The sequence below is a fragment of the Copadichromis virginalis genome, linkage group LG16 (assembly GCF_057382275.1).
Source record: "Copadichromis virginalis isolate Kocher_CV1m ecotype Utaka linkage group LG16, C_Virginalis_male_GT1.1, whole genome shotgun sequence".
NCBI lineage: Eukaryota > Metazoa > Chordata > Actinopteri > Cichliformes > Cichlidae > Copadichromis > Copadichromis virginalis.
This window is the reverse complement of record NC_140633.1, coordinates 15,828,452-15,842,546: the sequence shown is the minus strand read 5'-3', so window position 1 is coordinate 15,842,546 and position 14,095 is coordinate 15,828,452. Positions and strand designations below refer to the sequence as shown.

The 14,095-nt window shown below is 43.5% G+C and overlaps 1 protein-coding gene across 1 annotated transcript in view; it reads right to left on the bottom strand.

The window, feature by feature from the left end:
* plcl1 (phospholipase C like 1) overlaps positions 1 to 13,163 on the bottom strand; it is a 131,136-nt gene extending 117,973 nt beyond the window's left edge. Inside the window, exon 1 of the mRNA XM_085435566.1 lies at positions 12,276 to 13,163. Within this exon, the coding sequence (XP_085291692.1) occupies positions 12,276 to 12,464 (189 nt within the window). The 5' untranslated portion in view covers positions 12,465 to 13,163. The remainder of the gene's footprint in view (positions 1 to 12,275) is intronic.
* Positions 13,164 to 14,095: the final 932 nt, after the last annotated feature.

Below are 14,095 nucleotides of genomic sequence, written 5' to 3'. Positions count from 1 at the left end.
AATATGTTTTTGTTAGCTTAACATAAAGACTGGAAATGGGAAAGGATCTATCTAACATCTACAAATGGACCCACCACAGCACTGGGCATGGGTAGACTTATCAAGAACATTCCTAGACTGTTTGATTTGATGTGCTGCAGTGACAAAGAAACGTGTTCATTCTAAGACCTGCTTGGTCTCGATGAGCAACACAGGACTGCCAACACATTTTTTCAGCACAGTTGTGTTTCCATCCTTTAAAAGGACTCTAGTGAGAACAGTAACCCAAACACTTCAACCAGATCTTCACTTTAAAATCAATTATTTAGCTTATGGGGATTTGCCTTGTGTCAGAAAAACTAATTGATAACCCACAATGAACCTGTGTAAACAGAAACCACAAACTGAGTACTACAGGTCAACACCACAGAGAGCGGAAGGGGTAGGTTAGAATGTGGAGGGAGTTTGTCATATGTGGTTACCATGGCAGCAGGTGTATGTGCTGCCAGGGATCTGTGCTAGTCCAAGTGAAGTCACAGAGGCCAACCCTGGCAGCCGCGCACATTCCTCCTCTCTGAAAAAAATGAAACATGTCCTGCAAACACAAACTCACTGACAGACACTCACTCATACATGCTTACAGAGAAAAGCTCACAATCACGTGACAGCTGTTTATTCTTCAGACAGCAACAAACATTTGTAAATGACACACACACACGACCAGATACAAGTTTCTGGTAAGTCAGGACACACCCACTGTCTTTGTCAAGCAACATGTCAGCTGGACCGAACACACTGTAATGATGCAGCACTGCTGCAGAAAACATGCTACAGAGCAACAGGCCAGACAAAAGACCAGAGCTACAATCCAGAGACAGTTACACTGAAATGTGCACATTTTTACCCCCAAACCAAGTCCATGACGATTAGCTGGTCTAGGTCAGTGGAATCACAGTTCATACAAATAAAGTTCATGACTGCATCACGATAACATCACAAACGACATTCCTGCACTGCCAGCAAAAAGAAAACAACAGACAAAAATGTTTTACGTTGTCTTGTTCTGACATTATTAAAGAAACATTCGTCGTCGTTCTCAGTCTACTGTGATTGGGTTGTGATTCATAGACAGTACCTGGTGTCACTACAAAGATGATAAATATTTTCTTATACAACTTTGATGTTTGTGCAACTCAATTAAGATAAGCTTAACTTAGCATTATGACAGGAAACTGAAATCAACAGCTACATTTGCTGTCTTTATGTTTGGTAATCGGCTGTACATTGGCTTAATTTCAGAGCATTGGTCAGACAAAACTTGAAATTTATAAAAGTATTTTTGAGGTTTTGGAAAGTTTTAATTTTTACAACATAAAAAGAGGAATTTGTGTTTGTGGGCCTTAAGCAAATCTTTTGTGCATCTTGTTAAGGTCTTATATAAAAAGGGAACATTGATAGGCTGATAAATGCAGCCAGTACCGATAGATCAGCAAATAGCTAATAACCGGTCATTAATATTGGCTCGCTGATAAATTGTTTAGGCTCTAATGGATATAGCCATCATAACATCACATTCACCTGGAACCTACACCTGTCTCTTACATACACTTTATGCTTTGGATTAATTTAGTATGTTATCTCCCAATGCTAACAGCAGCAGCTCGAAATATAAATAGAGTCATACCATGTGCATATGCTTTAGTGCAGTATGTTTGTAGTGCATTATTAATGTGGTGGAAATTCAGTGGTATTGGGATCAAATTCCATGTCATCCCAAAGAAGCAGTGTTTTTGAGCAAGGGATTCAAACTAGCAAGCACAGTGAGAAAATGGCCTTTGTTGTAACATTTAGGATCTGAATGTCTGTTGGTGTGTCTGTGCACTGCTCTCCAGGCTGAAGCCCAACACAGCAAAACAAGCTGACATGCAGTCTCTAGAGTTTTCAGATACATCCACCCTGAGGTTAACGCCACACACTACTGCGCTGACACTCAGACAAACACACACACACTGCAAACTACATCTGCCTGGATGACACTAATTTTCCTTCGCTCCTTTTTCAGTACCCTCCCTCACATTTATTTCTTGGCGCTTCGCTTTCTACAACGCGTCAAAACACACTGAGCAGTTTTCCGTGTGTGTATCTCAACATCCCTCTGCTCTCTTTGCTTCCTGACATTTCTTTTTCCTCTTTGTCCCTCTCTTTTTCACAGGGAAAAACCCAAAGACTGACAGTGACAGAAAGACAGCTGTGCATGTGTTTATGCGGATGGATGCATCAGAGAGCTTTAAACAGGAAGTGATTTGTAGATATAAACAACTCTCCTCTATCCTTGCCCACAGTCACCCTGCATGGCACCCACTCAACTTTAAACTACTCTGTGTTTTCACTTATTCAAATCCAAAATCCTCTCCACGCTCTAGCGTCTGCAGTTCCAGCACCAAAGACCTTGTCGACTTTGCAGTGAAGTTCACCGTTAAAATCCCATATTGGTCGCATTAACTCTGACAACAAATACGAGCACACTCTCACGTGCTTTAAGCAAATGCGTCTTTTTTCCAAGGTCATCATTTACTACCTTTAACTGATACAGACCCTTTATTCAGCTGCTCACTTCTACGCCTCTTTCTCTGATGTTTTAGCTCTCTTTAAGACCTTTTGTAAAATTCTACTTTCCTCAGATTGGCCTGGAAGCCTTCTGATGTGCATCATGTGCACATCAGTGATGTGCACTCCTCGCTTGTGAGCTGTATTTCCCGTACTTACAACAAACTTGATTATAGCTCCTTATAAAATACATCCTCAAGTATCAGTCAAGTGATTGCTTCCTTTAAAAAGTTAAACTTCTGATTATAGTCAGATTATTCAAGTTAAACACGATCCATTAAATGTACATACACTAACCTACAAAGCCATGTGACCTTAATACTTTACCGTGACACACGTGGGACCTTTACTTTGTATAACCTTGTGAAATACAAAGAGAACTACACACCACATTGTTACAAGCAGCGTCGCAATAGCATAGCCAAAAATACCTTTTTTCCTTTCTTGTACAAAAAGCTCATTCTGATGCATGTTTGCAATTGACAGAAATCAATGTAGGCGCTCCATTTAATAATAAAAAATCCTTGTGCTGCTCAATGCCTACTAGCCTAGTTTAGCAAAATAGCTAAATGCATTCTCTATTACCTGTGACACTAGTAACATTTTATTTGATTGAGATGCCTTTAGATTATATATGTAAACTAACAGTTGTCAAAAGCTTCTTGCATCCACATTACCAACAATTATTCAACCAAAGAACTTCTATATAAAGAAAAGAAAAGCATGTCTTTTCCCCGGTTCAGGGGTTTTTGCACACTGCTCCTTGCCACAGCCTTCTGATCACATACTCTGACATGGCTAATGCAGACTGTCAATTAGTCTTTTTCCGCCTTGATTATTTTGCTGGAATGCTTTGGGCCATTTTCTTGATGAATGACCCATTTTCAGTCAGGCTTCAAACCCATATCCAACAACATGACATTCTACTGAAGAATGTCTCGATAAGCCTGATTCGTTGGTTCCTTTCATTATGCAAAGTCCTCAATGTTCTAATAGTTAATATCGGTCAATAATGTTAGTGTTAGAAAAAAGTTTCTTTTAGCTGGATGCAGTGTTGCCTTTTCACCAAATATGGTTATTTTAGTGGTAACAAAACAGCTCCACTGTTGGCTCATCTGTTTGGAGAATAGATTTCCAGAACGCTGAAACTGTCCAGAGGTAAAGTTGACACAGTAAGTGGACATTCCCAATAATGTTAACTCTATTAAATTTGCCTTTCATGTGTGAAGTATCCACGTGTATCAGATCAGGAAGGCAGATGAGCAGATGTTGTGATGTTATGGTACCTAGCCTTTACCTGATCTATTTGTTTCACTGTGTTCAGAAGATACTCTATTTCTTGCCTCATAGTAGATAGATGGGCTTTCAGATAGATTTCAGAGATTGCTTTATAGCTTTCTCCAATAATGTGCTGAGACCAAAGTGCTCTCTGAGATCCCGTTCCCTCTTATATGGTTCATTTTTATAGGTACACCTTCATAAGACTAAATTAGCCTTCTTCTTCTGGCTATTGCAGGTGGCTCCCGAGCTCTTTTCTAACTGTTTTTGCATCAAGTGAAACCCCAGCTGTGTTGAGCAGGTAGCCATATAAGGCTAATGCAGGCTTTGGACCCTTGAATGTCTTCCCCTTGCTCGTTCTCCCATCTCTTCTTTACCATTTTAATTTTCGTTTATTGGTAAATGGACTAGTTCCTTAATAGTACTTCTCTTCTCTACTTGAGCACTCAATGTGTGTTATAGAACTTGCCTAATTCAACCATTTATACAAGCACATACAAGCTTTCTTTCACATGCATTCATACCCTGATCAACACATTGGAGAGCAACTTGGGCTTTAGTATCTTGTCTGGAAACTGGAGCAGCCAAAGACTGAACCATTAACCTTTTGATGAGTGGATGACCTCCTCTGCCTCCTGAGCTACAGCCACCACTATTGATCATTCAAATACCAATATATCGGCAAATGTATAGTATTGGCCTACTGATCAATCAGTCAGGCTCTAACAGTTACTTTTTGTACCTATGCTAATTCTCTTTGCATTCAGCTTTTTACTACTTCCTACAATTACATGGATCAGATTTTTTTAAATATTATAGAAATGGATCTGTTATTTTCACACAACACTGCGCTGTAAAGGCAGGCACCATAATACATTCTTCCTGTATTAGCTGTTTTTTTATTACTACAAAATTTCACGTTATACTCTGAGGTGAAGAGACATAACTTTTGCCGTCTCTCTATTTTTGAACCCTCCAAGGCCAAAAGACGCACAAGTGTGGAGAAATGATAACAATAACAAGTGTGTGTACAGAGCCACATGTGCTTTGTCTCTTTCGCTCTCACTCACACAAACTCCTGACCAGCAGCTGTGATGAGGTCTGTACTCGGAGAGATGTGGCACCAGTGGCTGAATGATACTGGAAGACAGAGGGCCCTTAGTGGTTAGCAACTGATCACACACAAAATCCACATAACCACAAGGGATGCTTTGTTATTACTCTTGACGGGTTTCCAGGAGTACAGTGCAAGCAAATCATTGTTCACATCTCGGCACAGCAGGGGGTGGCCGAAAATTAGAGTGAAGTCAGAACAATGATGCCTTGGAAAACAACAAAAATCAAAGTGGTGGCAAATGGAAGAAAGTTGCCGGGACTGGCAAGGTTAAGATGCAGAACAAGGAGAGCGGATTGCAGGAGGGCAAGAGGCAGACTGGGATAATGGATGAGAGCCACATTCCTGTGCACTTCTAAACCTTTATGTTTTCACCTCATTATGATTTTAAAAGGCTTTTAAAAGGAGACCTATTATTATTTCCAGCTCTATGTTTTTATTATGATACTCCAGCTACTCAAGTAGCTTTGCATAATTCAGCTTAAAAGAATCCTACTGACGCTTTATACAGTCCCTCGTTTTAACCTGACACAAGCCATTTTAGGCTCGTTTCACTGCTAATCATTTAGCATCAGACCTTTCCAGACAGCTATTATGTAGCAATTGTTGTTGTATATGGTTCAACTAATATCCCGGGTGTTCTCTTATCCAAGTTTGGGCCAGATAGAAACGTTAGTTTTCCTCTCTGCAGGACTGGAAGACATCATGCCTCGTCCCTGTACCAAAGACGCCTCGTCCCAGTGGCCCCCAGGATTATAGGCCCGTGGCACTGACCTCCCACATCATGAAGACCCTGGAAAGGCTCATCCTGGACCAGCTGCGACCCATAGTAAGACCACATCTGGATCCCCTTCAGTTCGCTTATCAGCCTCGTCTCGGAACAGAGGACGCCATCATCTACCTGCTCAATCGTGTCTACACCCATCTGGACCAGCCGGCGAGCACTGTGAGGGTCATGTTTTTTGACTTTTCCAGTGCTTTCAACACCATCAGGCCGACCCTCCTGGGTGATAAGTTAGCAGCGATGCAGGTGGATGCTTCTCTGGTGTCCTGGATTGTTGATTACCTGACAGGAAGACCACAATATGTACGTCTCCCACAGTGTGTGTCTGACAAGGTGATTAGCAACACAGGGACACCACAGGGGACTGTCCTCTCCCCCTTCCTCTTCACCCTCTACACCACAGACTTCAGCCACTGCACAGAGACCTGCCATCTTCAGAAGTTTTCTGATGACTCTGCGGTGGTTGGATGCATCAGCAGGGATGATGAGACAGAGTACCGGGCTGTGGTCGACTCCTTTGTCACGTGGTGTGAGCAGAATCATCTGCAGCTCAACGTGGCAAAGACCAAGGAACTGATCGTGGACTTCAGGAAGACCAGGAAACACTTGACCCCTGTTTCAATCCAGGGGGTCAGTGTTGACATTGTGGAGGACTATAAATACCTTGGAGTACACATTGACAATAAACTGGACTGGGCTAAAAACACCACAGCACTTTACAGGAAGGGCCAGAGTCGTCTCTATTTTTTGAGGCGACTGAGGTCCTTCAACATCTGCCAGAAAATGCTGAGGATTTTCTATGAGTCTGTGGTGGCCAGTGCGATCCTCTATGCTGTTGCATGCTGGGGGAGCAGGCTGAGGGTCGCAGATGCCAACAGACTTAATAAACTGATCCGTAAGGCCAGCAATGTTGTGGGGATGGAGCTGGACTCCCTCAAGGTGGTGTCGGAGAGGCGGATGCTGTCCAAGATAAAGACAATGTTGGATAACACCTCCCACCCACTCCATGACATGTTGGTCAGTCACAGGAGTTCGTTCAGTGAGAGACTGAGATTACCGAAAAGCACCACTGAACGACACAGGAAATCATTCCTGCCTGTGGCCATCTCCCTGTACAACGCATCCACTTAACACACTGTTTGCTGCTACAACTACACATGTTTCTTTTCCAAATATTTATTTATAAGTGACTTATGTATGTATGTATATATATGTATATATTGTACTATTCTTAGTTAGCGTATTGTCTGTCTTGTCTTAATGTTGGTTTAAAATGGAGCACTGTAACAAAAAATAATTTCCCCCAGGGATCAATAAAGTATTCTGATTCTGATTCTGATTCTGTCTAATCCCTGCAATGCTGGCCAGTAACAACGTTGGCTACTTCACATCTCAGTCAATTCACCATGGCTGAACTCAGGCCATCCACAGGACAGCACACTCACTGGGGATGTTACATTTCATGATGTTCCCCAAATATTTGTCACAAAGTATAAAGTATTACTTACACGGTCGGAATCTATGATAAACACTTCTTGATGAATATCTTCAGATGTAGAAAATCAGAAAGCCAGCCAAAGGGTCTTTACAAACATTGACATAACTGGGTGTCATTACTGCCGACGTGAATTATAATTTTACTGAATGTACGTTTACCCTTAGCCAGCAGTTTTAAATTTCCCTCAGTGTCGCCTGCTCTGGCCCCTGGAAGACAATTGACTATGGTTGCTGGAGTCTCCAGCTTCGCATGTCTCAGAACAGAATCGCCAATTACCAGAGTTTGATTCCCGACGGGTGTGTCGCAGAGTGGGGAAAAGCGGTTAGACACATGAACAGGTTGGGGGTGTACCTGGGGCTTCTGTTTAAGACTATGCTTCCTCCTCACCATCACCCAGCCATCCTGTTTCCCCGGCTGCTCAGGGTCCTTCCGGAGCCTACGCTACCTTTGGATGCACCGGCTACAGAGGCCTGGGTAGCTACAGGTTCTTCAAGGGTACGAAGCCGAGTCTCCAATGCAGTAATCCTGGCCTCCAGAGCTCGAATAGCATAGTGGTTACATTATTTGTTTCAGACCGAGCCAGATGAATATATCTCCATCAAGTTGCTTGTGAAAAAGAATTAGATAATGCATTAATTCCTGTCTCACTTCTTAAACATCTGTGATGTTTAGGAAACTCGATGGCTCCTGGAAACGCTGCTGCAATTTTAATTTTAGTCAACTTGTGAGGCATCAAGGCTCTACGCTCAAAACACTACAGCAACAGAGATGGAGAGAGATGGTGTCCTTCAGCACTCCAGCAGTGAGCAGTCAGCCAACACGCAGGCCTGTCAGGGAGACATCCAACCAAGCCTTCCCCTGAGCTCGATCCTGAAAACCTGTGTGTCTGCGTGTGTTTGTTTTCATTCACTGCTAATCCTACACCCCACTCCCCAGCCTGACTGGCATGTCTACCACAGAGTGCATGTTTTGCCTTCTGGTCTGTTACACAGTAATGTCGTAAGCTAATTTCTGATGGTTTGCTAGGGAAAATTGATATTACAGCCTGAGCCTAATGTGTTTAACTTGATTGAGATTAACGTCCCCTTTGCTCACTCTTTATACATGATGAAGCAGCGTCTGGCAGCTGCCTCAGCAACTACAACCTGAATTATAACTCATGAATGAGCCTGAATGATGAGGTGGGAACAGTTTAAGACTTTCAAGTTTTGCTGTGTATTCAGGCGTCTTTCTGCTGATTCTTTTTTTGAAAGATACTCTGGTCTTCAACCAATTTTGTTACTTAATTTGTATTAGCGAGAAAAAAATTAAAGCGAATGAACTAACAAGCAAGTTTGTGCATTTTAAACCAGCTCACATTGCTCTTACTACACTCTTCTCTGTGCCCCTCCACCCTTAAAAAGCAACAGAGGGCTTTTCTCTGAGGCCCTACACATACAATTATTTGCTTATTAAACTGGAAAAGGAGGACAAGCTATTTCTGGCAACAGGGGTCAAGAGGTGACTGGCTGCTGGAAGGTTTTCAGGGTTTGGATGGGCGTGAAACTCTCCCAGATAGATTGTGAGGGGAAAAGATGAACAACAGCGGTTCAGAGGTAACAGACATACACTTGTGTAATCCTGTCAGCCATGACTCCAAAACATTTGATCACCAGAGATCCCAACACTTGTTGTAGTTGCTTAATAAAAATGTTGTTGCAAATGTGCATGAGTTCTCGAGGTCTGCTAATAAGGTTGCTGTTCTTTGAGAACAGGTTCAGTACTGACAGATTACCAGGAACTGCGACACAGACTAGAACAACACGATTTTTTTGACTGGATAAAAATTGGACCAAAAAACTCAAGAATACCCAGGTCCAAAACAAACATTTGTCCAGTGACTTGTTTTGCAGGTCATACCTGTCACCATCTCCCCTCACTCCCTGTCTGTACTCAGTGTTCTCACACATATCTAGAGTGACGCCACAAACTCCTCCTGTGCAGCCGAATATTGTTTGGAACCCATGGGCATTACTTTATATTCTAGTGGACACAGCAAATTTTTCAAACATATTAAATATGTAAGGTACGGAGAAAGGTGACAGATTTAATGAAAGTGTTACGATACTAATGTTTCCGTGTACATATATACATATAATTTCATATAAGAGCCATTTGATGAATTCAACGCCCTTTAAAGCTTCTTAGAGGAGAACAAACTGATATAATGATCTCTGCTGTTAGCTACATTTAAGGTCCTGAGCTAAAAGCTAAAAGGTGCAACTGCTGCATCAGTGCAAAAGTTTGGACAAGGAGTGACTTAGGTGTGTGTGTGTGTGTGTGTGTGTGTGTGTGTGTGTGTGTGTGTGTGTGTGTGTGTGTGTGTGTGTGTGTGTGTGTGTGTGTGTGTTTTGATGTGGTGTTCTGCAATAACAGGGGTGTGTGTACCCACAGACATGTAACTTGTGTGGGTGTTGCAGGCACGTGAGCATTTGTTGTCATAGTAATGTGAGATGTGAAGGAAGCAGCCGCGTCCTTTCACTTCACTTTCACTGAAGGTAAAGGGTAACATATTTCAAGTAAAAAGCTCTGTTGGTTTCATCTCAAGAGATCCCAGTTTGTGTGTGTAGACGGAGGAAAAATGTGTGACTCCTTCACTTTGAACACTATGTCACTCCTGCTTTGTATTTATAAATTAAAAGTGCAATCCTACTAGAAAATGATGCATAAATCAGACTTTATCAGTTTTTACATCTCTTTGTATGTTTGAGTCTCTCTGTGGTGGTTTTGAGCTTTGAGGTCAGCTTTAGTGTCTCTGTGGTTGTTTTGTTCATCTTCTTTTAAACTTTGACGAACTTGTAACTTAAAAAACATCAGAGCAGTCATTTCAAATTTCTTAAGACGCTTTAGTTCTTAATGAATCTGGTTGCTGGTGGGGATGATTTCCTAAGAAGTAACACAACAACCCCCACATTCAATTAATTCACAATAACTGTCATTGTCCATATAGTTATAGCCACATATTTCTATATGGTTTCACTACACCAAAAGGTAAGACTATAGCTTTGATATTAACAAACTTTCTTATTATCAGAGGATGTGAAAGGTCTTTTCCTCCTAAACACAGGTCAACAATGAGCAGTGCATCACAGTCACTTTATGAATCAGGGAAAGTTGGGGTTTTCGGTGGATCATAATCCAATTTGTTTTTGATTGTTAGCAGTAATTGACATCCTGACACATTTCCATTAATTACAGTGGCTGTCACCGACATCACGCTTCTCATCCGTCCATCTTTTTATCTACTTCCTCTGCCGGCAGCTGTCAAAGGACTCTGTGTTCAGCTGGGTCACCCAGATGGGGCTGACTCTCTCTGCCTGTGTACACCCCTGATGAGGGCCAGAAACGTCACCATCCCATGTGACTTGACTGCTGACATGAAATATGGGAATGACCTGATAGCATCAGATGGGAAGCGGACTCAGAAGGTCATAAACCTCAGTGTTTGCCTCTAATGTGAAGGAAGGACTACAGCACAAACATCACAATATAGAAACTGGGAGCAAAATTTTGTCTTCACAAACTGAAAGCACTCACAGTTACAGAAAAAACTAATAATAACTAATATATTACACTGTCTGAGACGCGCATAAAGATGTTGATTTAGGGGCGTCGATGTAATGTGCATATATATCTCCACATTTAGTCCACAGTTAGAGAAGCCCTAGCACTGAAAAAGGGTAACTGACCTGCTGCAAGCACATGCTGCAAGAAACAGTGAAATTATAGGATTTATTTTGGGGGGGGGGGCTTTCTTGAGACACAACACTGGAGAGTAAGACAGGAACAGACAGAGGTAAATGACCCCAAGGCAGATTTGAACACAGACCTCACAACAGCAATAGCCTAAAAGTATATGAGTCACCTGCCCACCCAGGTGGGCTACACCAGTGATACACAAACTACGAAATTTTAGTGACGTTTGATCTCATTTATTCATTTCTTGCATTGTGAATTTTTCATACAGGCAGGAGAAGAAGCTTAAACTTTGTAATGTCCTCCTGATTGCCACACTCCTTTTGTCCTCTGGGGTAAAAAATGACCCCAGGACAACAGGAGGGTTAAAATTGTACTTAAGTAGCTCGGTACCTGGAGTTTTATTAACATACACTGCTGCTACAAGTCAAGTGACATGTGAGCCGAGGTGGAGAGGATCCTGCTGAGCAGATATGTTAGACATCCCTCAAACACGATCCTCCTCACTCAGCTCCTTGTGAAAGTTTAGTGACCTGCAACCCGAGCACAGGTGAGGCTGGAGCAGCATGTCAGAGGTCAGGGGGCCAGCAGGTGAGGGGTCGTTCCAGCGTAAGCCGAGGTGAGTTTGAGTTTAGAGACGAGGGTGAACCAGGTAACATTTATTTACAGTGTGAGCCAGGATGGAAGTACGCATAGTGCAGGGAAGCACAGTGAAGAAGATCTTATCAGAGCATTTCATCCATAAACAACTCGCATTCTTTCACCCTTGCTGTGCACGATCCTCTCCCTGCAGCTGGCTCAGAACTGTGCACATTTTGCTCAGCTCAAATGATAAAGACACAAACTGTGGACTTATCTTTTAGGTACATGTTACCTAAAAGATAAAATACACTACAGGCATTATAAGCTGGAAGTGTGCTATGACATGCGTGGGTGCTGGCATGCATCCGCGCCATGAAAATTCTTGGATGGCACTGGGAAGGTGCAGTGGTCCGTGAACCCTGGCGTCACAGGGACTGTAAAGTCAAAACATTTAAAAGCAAGCTGTGACATTTTATTCCCAAAATTTTCGTCCCTGCAGCTTCACTGGCTTCCTCCTGAGGAGGCGTGTCACTTGTTGAGCCATTTCCCAACCGTGAATGAATCAAAGTGGATCCAACGGATCCAGTGTTTGGCGTTCGGGCTCATGTTCTCATGACTTAACGGGAAAACTGAGCCAGAACAACAAGTAATAAATGAATAAATAAACAGTGTGGCAGGCTGGGTTGGCGTTACACTACCTTAATGATGCTGCTCCGGCGAGGTGCCGCCTTCACCGACTCCAGCAGGATGGTATCAGTGTCCTGGCCGCCGCCGCCGCCGCCGGGGAGGATGACACCGCTGCGCCGACCGCGGGGCGCTCTCTGTGGAATATAGTCGGGCGCTTCGTCGCTGCACAGCCCATCTCCACATCCATCACGCTCAGACATGTCGACGAGGATACGGAGGAGTTGATTTAAAAGTAATTTGAGAGGGAAAATTAATCAACTCGTCGGATCTGACCCGAATAAAGTTTGCCTCTGCTGTGCCTGGATGCCATTTAAAGATGAAACGAGTCCTGTCTTCAGCACCGACAGCAGCAGCAGCTCTGTCCGCCTGGAGGAAACTAAGCACCCCGGTTTCCTTGATTGTGAGCAGACTCTCTCAGTCGCTGAGCACAAATCCGCGCTGACTTCAGGCTGTTAGTCGGAGCTGATCTCCACAGTCCATGTCCGCTCCAATCAGAGCATCACATGCGCGCGCAGACACACTTGGATGAAAGCTGAACTGATGCGTCCCCCGGAGACGCGCAACAAGTCCTCTCCGTCTCCCGTCCGCCTCCTCTGCTGCTCGAACAGCGGGACTACATGGGAGCGCGCGTAAAGCTTCGGGGAGCGCCTTTTCTTTCTTCCTTTCTTTTTTTTCTGCTGCTGAAGAGAAAATGTTGGAGGACACTTCAGAGTAGAGCCTGCGTGGCTGCGCAGCTCCCCTGCCTTCTTCCCACAGCGCGAGGACGTCAAAGTGCGGAGAGGAGCAAACCTAAGCCTCCTGGCAGCGCGTCGCTCTCACTGAAACAGCCGCTCCGGCTGTGCTGGCTGCACTCAGACCAACAAGAGCCCACTTTTGACGAGGACGCGGAACACAACTGACAGTCGCGCCGCCTCTCGCCCGCGAACCCCTCCCTTCACCGCTTCCACCCAGCTCCTCCCACACGCCGGCCAAAAAGCACGAATGACGCGCGGAGCAGCCAGTGCGCGCGGCGGCTGGGGAGATCCGAGCCACTCAGAGCCTCCGATAGGTGGACGACCGAGTTCACGGGACCGAGAGAGACTCCTAACACTTCGTGGGGAGGAGCTGACAGGACATTATGTGGGCTAATGTATTGGTTGTATTTCCCAGCTGAGCCTAAATTTAAACCATTTTATCCGCACAGAGTTAGCAAATCATGTCCGATGTGCTGAAATGGATCATATATTTGATTCTAATTAAGCTCAGCTCCTGGATTAGAGGAGGAACAGATTTTACGCATTCAGTTTAGGCAGGTTTTCAGTGTAAATGAATGCTTTTATCAAAATGTTGTTTCTAGTGTTTTTCTTCGCTTACCTCAAAACTAGATGCAAGCAGAGCAAAAGAAAAGTGATGTGTTGACTCTGACTATAGTCTGATGTTTTATTGGCAAAGAATTCATAAATAAACTGGCCAAACAATAACAATGAATAATAAAAGTAACATTTAGGTTCAGGTCTGATATGACGGGGAAAAAAGCCTTTATACCTAATGCTGTTAGACATCCCAGGTTACACATATAAGTCCCAAATATTGTAGAACATAGCCTGAAAACCAGATAATGAAACTAAAAAAAATCCACTGAGCCTCTCACATCGAATCTGAACTTCTTTTTTTAGTGTAAAACATATTTTTGACCCACTGAGAGGAATGCGGGGAAATGGGAATTTCCCATCAAAACAAGCCATTTCATCAAACTACCCAGGAGGACCAACCCGTCTTCTGGGTTTCATGGTCAGGCAACTGAGAACTGAGACAGATGTGCTTCAAGCCTGACCTATGACCTCTGACCTTT